General features: G+C 38.8%; 3 protein-coding genes across 6 annotated transcripts in view; 1 reads left to right on the forward strand and 2 right to left on the reverse strand.

The window, feature by feature from the left end:
* Positions 1 to 418: 418 nt before the first annotated feature.
* LOC129088987 (guanylate kinase-like) lies at positions 419 to 11,370 on the reverse strand. 2 transcript variants are annotated; one of them, XM_054596285.1, is made up of 8 exons: positions 11,213 to 11,370; positions 10,474 to 10,611; positions 4,015 to 4,128; positions 3,552 to 3,593; positions 3,200 to 3,435; positions 2,952 to 3,036; positions 2,789 to 2,874; positions 419 to 2,285 (listed from the first exon to the last, which is right to left on the reverse strand). In XM_054596285.1, the coding sequence occupies exons 1-8, from the start codon at positions 11,232 to 11,234 to the stop codon at positions 2,247 to 2,249; spliced, it is 762 nt and encodes a 253-aa protein (XP_054452260.1). In that variant the 5' UTR covers positions 11,235 to 11,370; the 3' UTR covers positions 419 to 2,246. The 2 variants fall into 2 exon arrangements, with proteins under 2 accessions (XP_054452260.1, XP_054452261.1); XM_054596286.1 differs by lacking the exon at positions 10,474 to 10,611.
* c3h1orf35 (chromosome 3 C1orf35 homolog) lies at positions 10,650 to 15,861 on the forward strand. The gene is made up of 8 exons (XM_054596284.1): positions 10,650 to 11,081; positions 12,463 to 12,613; positions 12,705 to 12,750; positions 12,855 to 12,937; positions 13,298 to 13,370; positions 13,598 to 13,677; positions 14,384 to 14,503; positions 15,049 to 15,861. The coding sequence occupies exons 1-8, from the start codon at positions 10,985 to 10,987 to the stop codon at positions 15,302 to 15,304; spliced, it is 906 nt and encodes a 301-aa protein (XP_054452259.1). The 5' UTR covers positions 10,650 to 10,984; the 3' UTR covers positions 15,305 to 15,861.
* A 1,396-nt stretch (positions 15,862 to 17,257) lies between these two features.
* Positions 17,258 to 18,816, reverse strand: part of arf1 (ADP-ribosylation factor 1) — a 4,065-nt gene continuing 2,506 nt past the window's right edge. For all 3 annotated transcript variants that reach the window (XM_054625728.1, XM_054625746.1, XM_054625736.1), the window contains exon 5: positions 17,258 to 18,732. In XM_054625728.1, coding sequence (XP_054481703.1) covers positions 18,574 to 18,732 — 159 coding nt within the window. In that variant the 3' untranslated portion in view covers positions 17,258 to 18,573. The remainder of the gene's footprint in view (positions 18,733 to 18,816) is intronic.

The following is an 18,816-nucleotide window of genomic DNA, read 5'->3' on the forward strand; positions in this document are numbered from 1 at the left end:
TATTATGGAGAAAGTAATTCAGATTCAATTGAGTCAAAATAATGTCATCATATTATATGTAAAAAAAAAAACTGGTATAGTTTGTCAAAAAAAAGAAGAAAAAAACCTCAGAAAAGTCATAGTATGGTATGCTAAACAAAGTCATAGTATAGTATGACATAGAAAAACATTAAAAGTCAGTTTTGTACCTCATAGGTCATAACATAGTAATCCTATGTCACAAAAAACATCATGAAGTGTTCATATTATATAATGCCATAAAAACATCATAGAAAATCATAACATAATATGTCAAACATTTCACAAGAATATCACAAAAAGGTCGTAGTACAGTATGCAATAAAATGTTTAAAAAGTCATAGTATAGTAAGCCATAAAAATGTCAAAATCAAAATAGTTATCAAATTTAAGTTAGGCTTTGTAGACTGCAGAAATTGGCAAACAACTTAAATAAACAAGGTTGTACAACGAGGTTGTATTTCTCGCTTTAATGTTGCATTACCTTATCATTATCATGCAGCTAATTCATCTAAAACCATGTGTACATCTGGGCTTTAATATGCATGGGTGCAAATATTCTACCTTTTTTAAATCCAGTTATGTCTGTGTGGAAATTGTGTTTACGGTTTTTGTGTGGACATTGTTAAACATCTGTTCGCTGGTCTCTACTGCAGATTTATGTGCACATGCCATGATGAGTATTTGTTAAAAGGGAGCTCTTGACATGACATTACCCCATGAAGCTCATCAACGTTTCATATATTACCATTTACCAAAGTTCAAAGCTTATTGGTCAAACAGTGGTTGTACAAGAACATGAAGTGAAATTGTTGTCCTTCAATTCCTTTAATTGCACCATAACATACATAAACAATACATTAACATAAAGAAATGATAAATAACAGCCAAATAACAAAGAGTCCAAGTATGTATGTTTGTATTATGAAGAACAAGATTGTGAGTGTATTACTGACTGTATAGTTGTGCTATCTTACAATCAATGTATAGTATAGTAAGGTAAAGTATGTCCCTGATGTAACCGGTTAGGAGTCCAAGTGGCAATGAGGTCTTAAAATGAATAAAAGGGTCTCAAACTTCATGAATCCTGTGTATACCCTGGTCATAGATATTCTCTCAGTAAACAAGTTAAAAAGAGATCTGCATGCTTAATTCTACGCAATATAAAAAGGAAAGACATGCCATTTAATTTTGCTTCAAATTGCAAAACCCGTCCTTTAGTTAGGAATCAAAACTGTTCAATGAATGTCGTTTTACTGTAAAAGGTAAAGTCGCAAAATGATAGTTACACAATATAAAAGTTTACCAAAGTTAACAGTTAACAGTTGTTCTTATAGACCACCCAAAATAAAAAAAAGTGTTATTCTAAGTGACAATACATGTTTTATTGTTTCTTTGTTTTTAAGCCATATTTTCTACCTCTATTATTGGATTTAATCTCACTAGAGCACAACATTTGTTCATGGTTATCCAGCAAACATAACTATAATGGAGTTCTGTGGCAATTTATACAAAATCTGACAAACAAGCATTTACCAGCACTGGAATAATTGTATCATTTCCACAGTAAAGTTGACCTACATGTACCCCTTGAACATAAACAGCCACCATGTTTTTGTCCCCAAAAATCAGTTGTAATGCTGAAGTTTAAGATGAGTTTGCCTCCTGAACTAAATATGCGCAGCTATCCATCACTGTCAATTTCTCCATCATCTCAATATGACTGGTGGCAAAAGAGTAGCATAACTCTCTGCCACTGATCAAGATATCCAGAAACTAGCTTTTTCCACACTCTTGAAAGACCGGTTTATAAACATGATGGAATGAGTTCTGTTACTCACTGTTTGTGTTGGTTCATGTTGGTGAGAGGACAAAAGCTGCAAGCAGCATATCTGGTCAACCCAATAAACCCAACAGAGCAGCCTGCATAACATACCAGCCACATATCAAGTAAGCATTATTGGAGTACTTTCTCTTCATACAAGTGAAAATAACAATATGGAAAGCGCTTCAGATCAGTAAAAAAGACTTTAACATATTGTTAGTTAATAACTACCTCTAAACAACATATAAAACCTACGTATTTGTGTATCCGCTAAGGGATGTTTGTCTGAGTTTTACAGACCACCATCTGAGGGAATGGTCACGACTGGAATGGAGCTCTGCGGGTTTTTTTCTGTGAGGAGTGGATGGATGGGACAAAAAGGTGTCAGGATGCTTCTTTTATCCTATGAAGACATGTTGACTTTCTTGACTTTATTGATTTCCTAGAGAAGGGAAAAAATATGTAATAATGCTCCCAATACAGGAAGGTGATGTTCAAGAAACACAAGACAAATCTACAACAGTGAACGAAGACACTTGAGGTGAGACTGCAAACAGCAGATGAACACAAATGTTAATCCATTCCCTTTTGCCTTTTTGATTTTGGAAAGGCTAATTAAAAAACTGTTCGGACGCCATGTACCGCTCTATGTAGAGTGGTCAGGTCTAGTGTGCTTAGTTACGGTTGCTAGGCTACGATTGGACAATCTCTGTTTGGGGATGGTTCAATACAACTTTCCATTTTTAAGAGGCAGATTGTGTTTTTCTTCTTTTTAGAGTCACAGTCTCGGTTCAACTGAATCTTATCAATGTAAAAACATTTTCAATCACTGTGCAAAGGTATCAAACATGTATTACTTGATGTTCAAGTCAATGCACTAAAGCAGTGTTATAATGTGTGTTGACTATCTAATGTCAAGGAATGTGTTTTGCAATAGAAGCTCACCTCAAGAAGAGCATCTTTTAACTGCCCATAGGCATCCTCCAAATTATCATTGATAATTATGACATCAAAAAGTCCTGGTTCTTTACCTAGAAGGGCATATAATTATGTTTAGAGTCACATTTTTAATGTTTATGCAATTTCATTTTTGCAAACAAATACTTACTAAGCTCTATGTCCACCTTAGCTGCATTTAAACGCTTCTGGAGGCTCTCCTCTGACTCTGTTTTTCTGTCTCTTAAACGTTTTTCCTGAAACAAAAACAGAAAGCATTCAGAAGTGTTCAGAACATCCAAAACCTGCATGACAAGATTACTGTAAAACAAAGCAAACAGAACGTCACACCCAGGAACGCCTCGTAAGACAATAGGAACCATCATCTATTGAATGAAATGCATTTCCTGCCGTGCTCACCAGGACGGCCATGGATGGCGGCTGGATAGAGACGTAGATGGGTTCGAGGTCTGTCCTTTTGATGTTCCTCACACCCTGCATGTCAATGTCAAGTATACAGATGAGGTTCTTGGCCTGGACGGCTTGTACGGCAGCTTTACTAGTCCCGTACATGTTCCCCGAAAACTCTGCGCTCTCTATGAAATCGCCTTTGGCAATGTCTGCCAGCATCACCTCCCGTGAGACATAATGGTAATCTGAAACCCAAAAAAGGAGACAAACTGAATACAGATAAAGAAAGCTAAAATACTACAGACGCAAAAACTGTGATTTACTGTTAAAGTGGTCGTGAAAGAGGAAGAACAAGTTGTACCTTTGCCATTCACCTCTCCGGGCCGAGGATTTCTCGTTGTATCTGAGGGTTGAGAAGACATTTATGTCAAAGTCTGTACTTTACTTCAATCTAGAGATAAAACAATGAATCAATTATTCTATTAGTCGATCAACAGAAAATACGACTGGGATCCAACTATTGCTTATTTTCATTGTAGATTTTTGTTTTGTTTTATCTATTCATCATTTAGTCCATTCAATTTTGGAAAATAGTGAGAAAAAAAAAATAATAATCAAGAAAATATTCAGCAGATTAATCGACAATGAATACAAACATTAGTTGCTTGCTATTTGTGAAGTGTTAATCCATGACTTTGTCTCACTGTTTGTATCATTTTATATAATTCTTTAATGTCTTACTTGTTTGTGTGCAAATATTGTGGAAAACAATGTCCTCCTTGAGGACAAGGTAATAAACTAAATATCTAGATTGGTATACTTACGGGAAACACTGAAGCCAAAGACACTGTCGTACTCTTTCATGAGCTTCTTCAACATTGTGCTCTTCCCTGCCCCGGATGGGCCGCTAAACACCACAGGCCTGGGTCCAGCCATAGCTAAAAGGAGAGGTAGAGAGGAGAGTTCAGCATAGGAAACAAGTGGGTGAGGCTGAAGGTGTGACACACATCCACTGGAAACTTACAGCATGAGTCATTAAAGGACTGAATCTGTCTGACCTCAACATATGGTCATGGAAAGAGTTTTTATAAACATAACAGCAGATTAACATGCTCAGACAAGCCTCTCTCTAGTGGGATGGACGCGATCAAACCATACGCCAGCAAATGATGAGACCAAAACATCTCCCACAAGGGCAAGAGCAAAGGCAATCAACAGGTCGGCAAGCCCCGAGTTTAGCATGGTGCAGGGACAATTACTCACTAATTGGACAGCTCTTCACTGCTTGTGAAGGCAGGAAAAAACAGAAGAGATAAGACTCACAAGAGGCTAAGAGAAAGAACTGCTTTTCATAGAGACATAAGCTCATTTTTCAAGAAAACAATGACGTTTAATTCCCTTTAACTAAATTATGCAGCAATCCAATCACTAACAAACCTGTAAGTACAGTTCTTGTGGTAAACATCTTTGCAAAATAGCTACTTCAACATCTTACCTTTTCTATACTGCAATATATTCTACACAACTATTCTTAGGTAAGATACTCAAATAAAGAATAAAGGGATGACTGTAGTTTTCCACCTTACCTTTCGTCAATACACACAGAGCTCAAGCAGACGGTGAGTTCAAGTGAACAGGGAGGGTGTGATTTGCGCAAGACAAGACAATTGAGTAAGAGTGCAGGAGGGAGGAGAGAAAAAGAAAGGGCAGGGCCATATCAACAACCTAGTAGATTTTGGGTTTTTTTTAAAATCAAGGTTAATTTAAAAATGTTTAGAAGATTTATCCAAAATGATCTGCTACTGTAGTAAAGAGCAGTAGGTGTGTTTTATTGCTAGTCCAAAGGCTGAGACAACTCTCCATTCTGCTCAGTAATTTAAGTTGTATGCAGTCTTTATGAGGTCAGGTGGTTTTCAGTAAATACTGTGAGCATCTTCCAAGCAGATATTTCCAACAGGAAGCCAGCTAGACTATGAAGCTACTAAATTGAGCTACAGTGAAAAGCTAATATCAATCATTATGATTATTGGTTAAAGGCCTATTACTTACATCAATTTCATCACACAGGGCGGCAATTACTTCGTATTTCATATGACATGTTTGCCAAATAAATCTTTAAAAAAACATAAAACTAAAGTCCCTGTAATCTTTTTACAGCCAAAGTCACAGCAAATGAGCCTTCTTGTTTTCAAGCAAACCAGATGAAGTGAGGTTGTCTTTGCAGGTGCAAATGACAGAGAGTCATTATCTTTTGCCTCTTGAATGTTTCCATACAAGGCACCATGTCTAATTAAAGATGCAGGAGTTCTTTTTTCAGAAGCCTCGACCTTTTAGAGTCCTGTCCTGAAGTGGGTATCAACCCCAGCAACAACCCTCCACCAGAGGATTTTCAAATAAATAATTATCATTTAATCTATTTGGGCAATTTGCACTGGCTCCCTGTTACCATACGGAGATAGGTATGACTGGGAAAAAAAAAACATGATTTTTATCATTATTATTGTCTCTGCAAGGAGATAATGAGATTGGGCGTGTGTGTGTGTGTGTGCATCCGTGCGTCTGTCCACGGCTAATTGTGCATACTGCTGCCCCCACTTGATGGCTGATTTATAGCTGCATGCTAAAGGAGGTTGAAGTTTCTAATAGCACCTTTTATAGCATGTTTAATAATGCAATTGATGAACTGCTGACTCCTCGCTAGCCCCTGTTAACCCCGGCTAGTGGATGATGTGATCGCACAGCTGATTGCATTGCGGCCGCTCAGCCACTGCTCTGTGCCCAGAGACACAGTGGGTTCAAACAATTGCTCACTAGCTCAGCTGGCTATGACCTAAAAGCTAACGGAACTACACACACACACACACAGCTGGCTGCCACTCAGTCAGATATTTTGTGCCTTTTAATCTGCATTTACCTCACGTTTGCACGTGCATTGTCAACAAAAAATAGACTCAAAGCCCAAATAAACGCTTCAAGTTGCCCCCACACAGAGACGAGGCAGATATCTGCATTAAAAAGGAGATCGTATCATTTGAATGAGAAGTGTGAGTGAAAAACACGTCTGATACACTCGTGGTGCAGACTGGGGGTTAGCCAATTGTGGTTTGTATTCTACCAATCAAACATCATAAAAGCGGTTATTGCAGATACACCTTCGCAGATAATTGCACTCTTCTAGTTGATTATTTGTTTGATTTATGGTTTAGCCTAACAAAAGAGCACAGGTGGAACTCTTCTCTTATCGTTTCTCTTTTGTTTGATTAAAACCAGGCCCCAAAGATATCCATATTACAGGGACATAAAAAAGATGCTAATTATCACATATGAGAAGCTGCAAGCAGAGAACGTTGAGTATTTTCGCTGAAAGAAAATGACCTGAACATTTAATACAATGAAAATTGCCTTATTGTTTCAGCTCTAGAAACAATATATTACATTATAATGCCTATGATTATCATACAGAGTGCTACATAAGTAAAGATGGTCAAATGATTCATGAACTAATACTAGTTTTGTAATCTATGAAGTAAGTATTTACTGGTTACAGCTTTGCAAATGTAAAGAGCTTTGGGGTTTTTTTTTTCCTTCCTGCTGCTGCCACTCAGACCAAATATGTTTGAGAACTAGATCACCATAAATCATCATTTCTGACATTTTACACACAAAAAACAAGGATATAATATCAAAAACAACAAATATATATTTATATTGATATTATGTGTATTGACAAAGCTTCTGAAACTTTCAGCTAAATAAGATCTAACACCCACACAAGAATCAACCTTTTGTACTTGACACTGAGCTGCGTGACAGGAAATGAGAGACATGCAAGTTTACAATCACCCCTGGCTGACACTTATTGGAAGCTGCACTGTGCTTGACTTTAACCACGTGCACTATACCCCATGTGATTGACATTAGCCTGAAATTTAATTTAAATCATGTGGAATCCATCAGGTCTCAGTAGTCTGATAGAGTCTTCTTGGTGCTTAAACAATAAGTTGTTCAGTTGATCAACAACTGTATCAGCAACTACTTTATAAGTTAAAAAAAAAGCAGACATTTCATGGTTCCAGCTTCTCACATGAGATAATAGACTCTCCGTCTTTCTCTTTAATATATTGAATACAGTCCCTGACAAAAGTCTTGTCACTTATCCATTTTGTAGAAACAACAGTTTATAACCTGACTTTTAATTTATCCATTGGTTTTAGAAATGGCTCATATGAAAGCTAAAACCCTCCCAAATTATGTTTAATATACTAAAATAAATTTGCTTCACTGAAGAAAGATTGATCATTTAATGAACACAGAAAGGTCAGATTTTGGCAAGACAAAAGTTTTGTCGCCTACAGAGAGTAATGTGAAAATTGAACAAATAATTTACTTCAAATACAAAAATATGTTGCATAACATCAGTGAATTAAGTAGTGGTGCTGTGAGATCCATATTTAATATCTTGTATGACTTCCATGAGCTTGAAGGACTGCATCCATTGATGATTCATACAATTTATTGATGAAGTCATCAGGAATAGCAAAGAAAGCAGTCTTACATGCCTCCCAGAGTTCATCAAGATTCTTTGGTTTTGTCTTCCATGCTTCCTCTTTCATTCTACCCCAGACATGCTCAATGATGTTCATGTCTGGTGACTGGGCTGGCCAGTCCTGGAGCACCTTGATCTTCTTCGCCTTGAGGAACTTTGATGTAGAGATGGAAGTATGCGATGGAGCACCATCCTGCTGCAAAATTTGACCCCTTGTATGGTTGGGAATGTAAGAGGTAGCTAATACTTCTTGATATTTTAGGCTATTGATATTGCCTTCCACCCTGCAAATCTCTCGCACACCCCCATACTGGATGTAACCCCAGACCATGATTTTTCCGCCACCAAACTTAACTGTTTTCTGGGTGAATCTCGGATCCATGCGGGCTCCAGTAGGTCTCCTGCAATATTTGCGGCGGCTGTGATGTAATTCAACCGAAGATTCATCTGAGAAATCCACCTTCTGCCACTTTTCCAGCGTCCATCCTTTTAGCAGGCTATGGGCCTTGGCAAATGCCACACGTTTTTTAATTGCCTTTTGTTTAGTGCTGGTTTCTGGGCACTGATTCGACCATGGAGGCCATTTCGAGACAGAATTCTACAAACTGTCCTGGTTGACACGGGGACTTGAGGTGACCAGGCCTGGTGGAGCTCTGCTGCAGTGGAAATGGGGCTGGCCTTGGATTTTCGAGCCAACAAACGGTCCTCCCGAGCAGTTGTCTTGCGGGGTCTGCCGGACCTGGGCTTGTCAAAAACATCTCCAGTCTCTTCAAATCTTTTTCTTATTCTTTGTACTTGACGCTGAGACACATTGAAGGTGTCAGCCACCTCAGCAGTGGATCTGGTCTTCAGCCTCTTGATAATCAACGCTTTGGTCTCAGGGTGAATCTTAGGCATGTTGTCAGAGGTCAAGTTGCAGTTGATGTGAAGGTCTGGTGTGCTGGGGTTCTTTTTATACACACCCACTAATTGATTGATCAATTATTGATCACAGGTGAGGCTGTAATCTAGGATTGGGTGCATCATATGACAAGGCGACAAGACTTTTGTCTTTGCAAAAACTGACTCAGTGGGCTTTACCAAGCTGTGAACGTTAGAATGCTTTTCAGCAGTTTCGTTTGGCACCAAAACATTATTTCAAAAACTGTTGGGATTGAAATTAGCCATTTCTTGTAAAAAAAAAATGATTACAAATATATTTGAGGGGCACTTAAGGTCAACTTGTACCCAAGCGACAAGACTTTTGTCAGGGACTGTATCTTTGATGTGTATTTTTGTTTGGCAAAATAGCCAATTTGAATATGTCACCTCAGGCTTTGGGGATCCATTCATTGGAGAAAATAAACAGTTGACAGACTCTCACGTAATGCAAATAATAATTTGTTGAAACAGAGGTGATTTGGGGATTATGTGGGCACATATTCAAGTTCTTGTACTTAATCAGTCAAATACTGTGACCTCTTTATTCCAATGTTTTTTCTATTGTCTATCCAAATATAGCGTACAAAAGCTGCAAAGTAGCACTTTCCATGTTTTATTATTATAGAGGGAGTGTCACAAGTGTAGGATAACAAGATTTCAGCTGGAGGACTTTATCCTTCCTGTCTTTATACTACAAGTGCCTCTGGAGTTTGAACTCTTCAGACTTTTACCCTTTTTCATACACCTTGGAAGTAGGTGAAGTTGTGCCAGACACCTACACTGTATTTACCAAATTGTGTCAGTATTTTCTCACAGATAAAAACAACTTTGTCTGGCATTGCAAAGTGCACTGTGACTCATGCCATAAAAAGCAGCAAAATGCTCAGATATGCATGGGAACGCTAGAGCGAAACTCTGCACACTAGAGCAGCATTCCCTGAAGAAAATGACATTACAGTCATTTAGCAGATGCTTTTATCCAAAGCGACTTACAATAAGTGTATTCAACATAGGTATTCAAGAGAACTACTAGTCACCAGAAGTCATAAGTGCATCTCCTTTCTTAAACAAGCATCTAAAAGCATAAACCAGAGCAAAAGTACAGAAACAAACTAGTACGAATACAATAAGTGCAACAAACTAATACGAATACAATAAGTGCAACAAACTAATACGAATACAATAAGTGCAACAAACTAATACGAATACAATAAGTGCAACAAACTAATACGAATACAATAAGTGCAACAAACTAATACGAATACAATAAGTGCAACAAACTAATACGAATACAATAAGTGCAACAAACTAATACGAATACAATAAGCGCAAAATGTGTGTGATTGCTTTGTGCATGTACTGATGGTTGACTTTAGGTGTTTTGTATAATCATATGTAGACTAAACTAATTGATCTCAAATATTGACTGGGTTAATGATGCAGGAGTGAATGGGGGCTTTAATCATTAGGTTTTGAAGAAATGATGGTGTATTACTCAAAATCTCAACATAATGAGTGGATGTACATTTGGTCAGTGGTCAATACTAAGTGTTTTACAAAAGCTGACATATTTATGGGATTGATTTAAATAAATAATAATAGTTATCACTGATGGCTGGCTCCCACCTACAAGGACTAAATAAACGATGATTAAACGACAGGTAACGTTGCATCAGTTCAACTTAACCCCTGCACAACTAACACCTTCCTCCTCTGCAACAATGCTGCAGAAACAACTCCTTACACGCCCAATGATGATGGCTGACAATACAAACAATATGCAAAAAAGAGACAGATATGATGTCCTCCTTCCTACCTGACAATAGCCTGGAAAAAAACCTTATGTACATCGGGAGTAAGGTTAGTCCGAGAGTCTGGGTCGGTCTCCTGATGCTTTTCTCCCTCCTGTGTAGTTTCTCTTTGCTGTTAGAGCCATTAAGGACATTTGTGCTGCCTACGTCATCACAGCGACATGTTACGTCCACGGGCATCGGGAATGCGTGGGATAAAGCAGACACGTGGAGCGTTATTATTATTATAATATTATAATAATATTATTTTTCCCCCAGCTATTCAATTCGCTTTGCACATCTCTTATGGAATAACTTCCAAATGTATTTTAAATGTTAGTTTCACGGGTTTAAGTAACCACCACCACAAAGAAACCCGTTGTTCCAAACAACAAGTGAAGAGGACTCGCCACTAGAGGGGGAAAAGTACCCGGATGAGAGGACGCTCGAAGGCCGATACAGCGCTGCTCGTGTGCTAACGCGGCTAAAGCTAGCTGCTTGAGCTAAAAGTCGCACAATAAAGTAACCAAACTAAAAATGTTTGGTTCCTCGAGATCTGGAGGGGTCCGAGGAGGGCAGGACCAGTTCAACTGGGATGACGTGAAAGTCGATAAACACCGAGAAAATTATCTGGGTAGGTTTTTAAAAAGAGAGCATGTTCGCTATCAGCGTTAGCCACATGTTGCTAACTTGCTAAATAGTGAGCAGGTGTCTTAAAAAGCACGTGGCGATGGTTTCAATACTCCACGTGCTGCTTCTCCATACCGTTTGTGGTGACGTCCCTCATTACACGGTGTCTGGCTGCTTGGTGTTCGTCCTGGTTTCCTACTTTATAAACAGCCGGTCCTTGTGTGTGTGTGTGTGTGTGCAATGCTCCTCTTCTCACTCACACACACACACACACACGTGTAGCCTCTGTGCTATCTGAGCCCCACACTGCTGGCAACATGTCAGCATGCCAAACAAGAACTATTATAACATTATTGCATAACAATTGCAACACTATATATTATCAACAGCGCTTAAACAAGTTTAAAACATTTATTTACACTACAATGCTTTAAAAAAGGCTTATTGCTACTACAGATGATACTGACGCATCAAAGGCATAACCTTTTTTTTTTTTTAAGTGTGGTGATTCTGTGGATGTAACCTAAAATGTGTATTTTTCATTCATTTGAATCTGCTCCAAAACAGAGTTCAATGTGTACTTTAACCCTCATATTTAGCATGTAATAACTCTGTTTAATCTATCAAGTGCTCTATTATTGCATAACAATTGCAACACTACATCTTATCAACAGCACTTAAACAAGTTTAAAACATTTATTTACACTACCTGTATTCATGCATACAGTACCAGTCAAAAGTTTGGACACACCTTGTCATTCAACTACTTTAAAAAAGGCTTATTGCTACTACAGATGATACTGACTCATCAAAGGCATAACCTTTTTTTTTCTAAGTGTGGTGATTCTGTGGATGCAACCTAAAATGTGTATTTTTTATTCATTTGTTACATCGCAGGAACAATCTGCTTCAAAACAGGATTAAATGTGTACTTTTCCACTGAGTTTGTATAGTCAAATCTGTTCCTGCAAACATCATTATTATTATTATAAAGCTGCAATGATCATTCATCACCTACAAAACAAAAAAGATTGCTGACTGTTTGGACAATCAAATTAATATACAGTACCAGTCAAAAGTTTGGACACACCTTCTCATTCAACTACTTTGAATAATCTAAAATCTAAAACATATTCTGGTTTGTTGAGCATTTGTTTGTTTACCACATAATTCCATATGTGTTCCTTCATAGTTTGGATGTCTTCAATATTAATCTACAATGTAGAAAAAAATAAAGAAAAACCATTGAATGAGAAGGTGTGTCCAAACTTTTGACTGGTACTATATATTTTAAATAATTAAACATTTTGTCTGCTGAGTTGTACATTACAGCATAACTAACACATCTTTCTCAACCACTTTCACTTCTTCTGTCTTGTTACCAGGGAACTCTTTGATGGCACCGGTGGGGCGATGGCAAAAAGGCAAGGATCTGTCATGGTACTCGAGGGACAAAAAAACTGGTGCACCTTTGACCAAAGAGGATGAACTTGCTGCTGTCAAAGCAGCAGAGCACGAGGCACTGATGGCTGCCCTGTACGTATACCTTCCTATAAGATAAATGGTTGACAAATGCAAGCGTGTGTCGACAAATGTTATCAATTTATGTTTTCCATTCTCCATCTAGAGGGCACAAGAATGTGAAGAGGCAACCAACCGGCCTGACCAAAGAGGTATGAAACTTTGTTTGGCACTGCTTTCACTGGAAAGCTTGTGAACATCTTTAAATATCTTGCCTTAGTTGAAAAAACTAACATTTTCTCAATGTTAAAACCAGGACCTTGCAGATGTTTGCCGGAGGGAAGAGGCTGATGGTGAAGAGAGAGATGTGGACCGTGTCTCAGGCTTGGGAAGCTCCAGGTGATTTGTATTCTTAAGAACATTGTAAAATGAATTGTTGTTGATGAATATCCTCTACGTGTAAACTCAGGATTTCAGATATTTAAGCATTCACAACTTTTAAGAGGTTTCATTCCATAACTACTTTTTAATACATTTTAGGTATTTTTATCGATCTTGAAAACAGTGTTTGTTTTAGAGCAAACAATAAATTGGTAGGGCAAATGGCAACATCTGTCTCTGCCTTTCACTGTGTCCTTTATTTGTCATGTTAAAACTCAGTAAATTGCCCCTCATGACATTCAAGTGGCAAGAGAGCCTTTATCTTGATGCACTGTGATTGTTAAGTGCTTGATTATAATTGAGTGTTTTCATCTACAGTGCCGGGTCAAGGAAAATGGTGCTCTCCGCAAGAGAAAAGGAGGCAGCTAAAATAGGCTTGCCTGTTTTTACAGTAAGTTCTTCTCCTCAATGCCATAACGTCACTGAACATTTTAAGATGAAGACTCAGTAAAATGCAGATGTTTATATTGTAAGTGCCAATCAGTTTGACGGACGGAAAACAGGCATTTTGAATATCTGTTGAGGGTAGTGAAAGACTTTACGAGTTGAGAGTTTTAGAAGAGTCTTTCCTTGTATCTACAAGTTCATGCAAATATTATATAAATGCTTTCTTTACAGCACCACAAAACAGAAGTCTGTGCAGAAACCTCAACATCAAAGACTTCTCAGAGTGTAGAAAAAGGGGATCTGGAACAAAGGTGAGTGTGCTCTATATTAGACACAACCTAGGATAACTAAATGAACACCTACCGTATTTTCCGCACTATAAGGCGCACTTAAAAGCCTTTAATTTTCTCAAAAAACGACAGTGCGCCTTATAATCCGGAGCGCTTTATATATGGATTAATTCTGGTTGTGCTTACTGACCTCGAAGCGATTTTGTGTGGTACACGGCGCTCTGTCAACATGTTTTAGTACGACTTAGTAAACTACAAAGCCGCACCGCAGCAGCATTACGGCCACCGTAGTCAGGAGCGTCGCGGAGTAATACACACTGTGCTTCACCATAATATTACAGTGTGTGTGGATAAGGACCCAACATGGCACCTGTCAAGAGACACGCTTACGACGCGGACTTCAAACTCAAGGCTGTCAGTCACGCAGGAGAACATGGGAATAGAGCAGCTGCGAGAGAATTCAACATTAATGAATCAATGGTACGGAAGTGGAGGAAGTTTGACTGACTGACTGTTTTGTTTCGCTTAATGCGCTTTATAGTCCGGTGCGCCTTATATATGAAAAAAGATCGAAAATAGACCATTCATTGACAGTGCGCCTTATAATCCAGTGCGCCCTATAGTGCGGAAAATACGGTATATGAAATTTGATACACCATTCTACTGGACAAAATGTCCGCCTCTATCGATTTTCTATGAAACTATTTTTGTTTTCTTTACTCTTTAGGCACGAGAGCAAAAAGAAAAAGAAGGAGAAAAAGAGCAAAAAGGAGAAAAAGAAGAAGGAAAAAAAGAAGAAACGGCAAAGAAGAGACTCGTCCTCTTCGGAGTCAGATAACATAAAAAGGTTGGTTTATTACTCCATACAGATATATCTGTCATTAACCGACCCCTGAGGGTGGTGAAAATAACAAACACTACAAAGTATGGCTTAAAAAAATCCATGTTCCAACATCATGTATTTTAAATAACGCCTCAATTTATTTAAACCACATTTAATTATTACAGGCTATTATTTCGCCATTTCACCAAATCAGAAGCTTTCATCTTCAAGCACTAGAGGGCAGCAAGGCACTGTCCCACACAAAGCATCTTGAAGCGTTACCTTTTTAAATTTGGGGTGCATGTTCATGAATGAATGTGCCGGTTGGAGAGGGAGCCATAATATAACATCAGCATACGATGGTAGTGTACAGAATAAATGCTACAAGTTTTTAAATATACAGTCATTTATCCAAACAATAGCCAGTAGATTAACAGCTGTCATGAAGTGTTTTCTGTGGATGTCACTTTAAAGCTCATCAGGCAGCTACTTTTCCCCCCAGCCTCATAAAATCTCACCCGATCCGCAGCGACCCAGTCATTGATTGTTTGCTTCCTTTTACTCTATAGGCAGAGAAAGGACCACCATCATCATAATCCATCATACCACAGTCAGAGTGGAGCCAGACCCCATGACAGCCATTCAAGGGGGGGGGCAAAGGCCGAGCGACTGCCCTCCCACCCCCATCATCGACCGCAGCGGCATGACACAGACTCCTCTGACGGGGGGTCTCCTGTCCCCCGTAACCCTGTCAGCCACAAGACGGCCCCTGCTGGTGGCACACAAAGCCACAGGCGGCGCCACGACACAGACTCGGACGACTGATGTCCTCCCCACCCCCTCAATTCTGAGACTCACAACACGGACGGAAAGCTCTACAGCAGCTTGACTGGCCCCGGAGACCCCGTTTACCCCTGAACAGCCAAACGGACTGTTGATTGAGAAAGGTCGATGTGTCTGACTCACAGACTTTGGGCCTTGTGTTTTAACTTCTTCATCCAATAAGTTGGTCAATTAGTCATAGGACACTGGTGTCTTTTGTCTTATTTTGGGTTGTGTTTTGATATTGAGTATGTTTTTTGTTTTTTTAAAAACACATTTTATGTGATTTTTAAACCGCCAATATTTCTTTATATTCACAGGTTTTAAATTTTCTTTTGTAAAATATAATGCAGATAAAATATTTTGCAAATCAAACAATGATCTTTTTATTACTAAGCCTGGCCCGTGGAACTATCACTGTATTGGATTAATTTAGAGAATTATCTTGGAGCCTTGCTGCACGGGGAATAAATCTATATCTCGTCTATTTTTGTGTGTTATAAGATTTTTCCTGGAAATGTCGCTCCATGTTTACAACTGCTTAAGTAAAAGATCTCAAAAAATACAGATTGAATTGTTGTTCTTTTTTATATATATATATTACATTTCTATTTCAAAGGGTATTACACGTCTGGCAGCTTTTTTGCAAAGCTTTAACTTTTTCAAAAGCAATGTTTATATCATTTGCATCAGCATTAGAGAAATTATTTCTTCAAGAGAAAGGACATTGCAGCTGTCTTTTGCTTAATTAAGTCTACGTTTGAAAAGAGTCAAGCAAGTTAGTTCCTTCAAAGGTTTTTCTTTAAAGTTTCCCAAGTTGCTCCTTCTTGCTCCTTGTACCTGTCCTCCATCTCACTGTGTCTCTCGCACTACTCGGCAGCTGCAATTTTCTTTTCTCAATCATGCCAGCGCTCCTTTAATCCCTCACCGTTCTAGGTTCAGCTCCCTGACTGGTGCGATACCATTGGAATGCTCCCCACCGGCCATAATAGAGTGTAGTGTTTGCATTTGCCTTGAATTGGTCTGAAAGAGGGTATTCTGCTGGCTGGCACCTGGGGGGTGCACTAAAAAAAAAGAGCAAGGCATTCATAAAGAAGAGTGCAAAAAACCAGGCTGGTCCTTTTTATATGGCCGAGTACCGTTAGACTGCCACACACAAACCAAGCTGACGGAGCAGCAGGAGAGGAGCCCACACAAAGCAGCCCTATGAGGGGACCCGAGACTCCCAACTCCCTCCCCTTCCACCACCATACTTTCCTGCCATGTTTTATAGGCTTGGCTGCATTATCCATAGCAGCCTAATCAACCTGCAAGAATGCTGTCCTAGATTGGCGCCCCTACACAATGTGAAACAGGGAGTGCTCTCCACATTACTGCTTTAACCCAAACATTGGGTGGTTTACATCACCTTGGGGGCATCGCATTTCTCTCTGGGTCAAAGGGTGACGGCCCCAACAGGCTGCCATGACACCAGGTTTTTTTTGGGGTTGTTAAATTTTAGTATTGTTTCTTCAAGCGTTAACCAATTCTGTCAGGAGTGCAACTAACGCTAACTTTTTTTAAATTTATTTTTTTATTAAGGTCAGATAATTGTTAAAACTTCCCATCACATGTGACCTCCTTTTGTCCGACCAACAGACCAAAACACTTGTTTGTTCAGAAAATAAATAATGTTTTTAGCAGAAAAGAAGCACAAACTCAAAGTAGGCCTTTTTCATGGAATATATTTAGATTTTTCACAGAAGTAAAAGCAGAGGATGGTGAAGTTAATGATGGCTTAATTCCGCTTCGCATCCTGGCTCCTTGCTCTTCTCTCTGGAGCACTTGCTTACCATCGTGCCATTGTTAGTGTTATTAGTATCACCTGTGTTTTTCCTACTATGAAAATTCAAAATGTCTGAAGTGAGAAAGGGCAATTGAGAGGCCAAGAAAGAAACGACATTACGCACATTAACATTCAGCAGTTTTATTGCATAGAGTGTAAAAATGAAAATCAGTTGCAGAAAAAAATGTATCCAGTCAATTTAATTACAGTGCTTTTTCCTCACAAAACAAAAGCTTTACATTAAAAAAAAAAACACAGAATTAAGTAAAGGATTAACATAGTTCTCACAATTTAAGGCAGTTATAAATAAAAAAAACTGTTTGATTCACCTTAAAGACATGTTCAGAGCAGTAAAGGAAACACCCACACCTTTCCAAAAAAAAGAAGCTGGAAAATTAAAAGGCAACATGTGTCTTGGATGAGAAGGCATATGTTGGGCTTCTCGTTTACCCCAAGCACAATAGTCTGCAAAGGAAACAATACTGTCACTACATCAATCATGTAGCTGCAACTGATTTTGTATTGCCTTCAAAACGCCATTTATCAGATTTTGGTAATTAATTAAAAAAAAAAAAAAAAGAGTTTTAGTGAAGACAGAAGGGCCATTTTAGTGTACGACTTCTGTAGTCGCAACTAACGAACGCAGTACACTCGCGTTACAGTATAGGGCTGTTGAAATAATTACTCAGTGAAGTAATAGTTCCTGTGCAGCCCAACAATGTAAAACACCCAGTGAATATGCATGACCCTAAAGACCATCATGCAGTTTTGCTAACACGTATATTGCAAAGGCAGCACATGAGAAACCTGAGACTCAGAAATACAAAAACCCAATGCTGTCTCAACATCAAACAACCATGAAGCAGGTAGATGTGAGATTGTTTTCAGCATTTCTCAGTTTAACTTACTGTTTAACAAAAGCTGGTATATTTACTAAAGGGGAATTTTGTTGGGGGGGGGGTAATGGTACATGTAGTCACTTGTTGAAGTAACCACAGTGGCTGCAGGTAGTGCATCAGTGTTTAAGTCAGTTCTTTAAATCAAAAGGCTGTCCGCCGCTACAGTACGTGTGACCAGACAATACGTCATCAGATTGCATTGAGGTCCTGGGTGATCGTGCTGTTAACTCTTATTCTTTACCTCCCTTTTTCTTATTCAATGCACACATGGCTGCCCATCAGCCCAAAAGAGGAATAACCACGAATGGGTTTGTAGAATGCAATAAGCTGCCCCATTACCAGGTATATTTACAGTTACATAAAATAAAAATAATAAAACCCCAACAGCTTTACAAGAATAGATCACTTCCACCACTGGCCTGTATGTTTATGACAATAACTGCGGAGGTAAGGGCAACTTGCAGTTTCCTCTTTTGGAGAGGGTTACTCAGATTTGGAAAACTTTAAGAGTAGGGAGTATGGTCTGAGATTGAGTGGTTAGCCGGTGATTAATGTTTTTTGAGCTCATTAGACAACCAATCCAGTCCTTCGTATAGGCCATCACCAGTGGTGGCACAGGTTGCCTGGATGTACCATTGCCTGGTGTGTAGGCTGTGAAGACCCAACTTGTCTGTGAGCTCTGCTGCATTCATGGCGTTTGGAAGGTCCTACAAACAATAAAACAGTTAGAAAACCAAAACATTTAAAAGACAACATGAGTACAACAGGAAAAAACTTGCAGAAAAGTGGTT

The sequence above is a fragment of the Anoplopoma fimbria genome, chromosome 3, assembly GCF_027596085.1.
Source record: "Anoplopoma fimbria isolate UVic2021 breed Golden Eagle Sablefish chromosome 3, Afim_UVic_2022, whole genome shotgun sequence".
NCBI lineage: Eukaryota > Metazoa > Chordata > Actinopteri > Perciformes > Anoplopomatidae > Anoplopoma > Anoplopoma fimbria.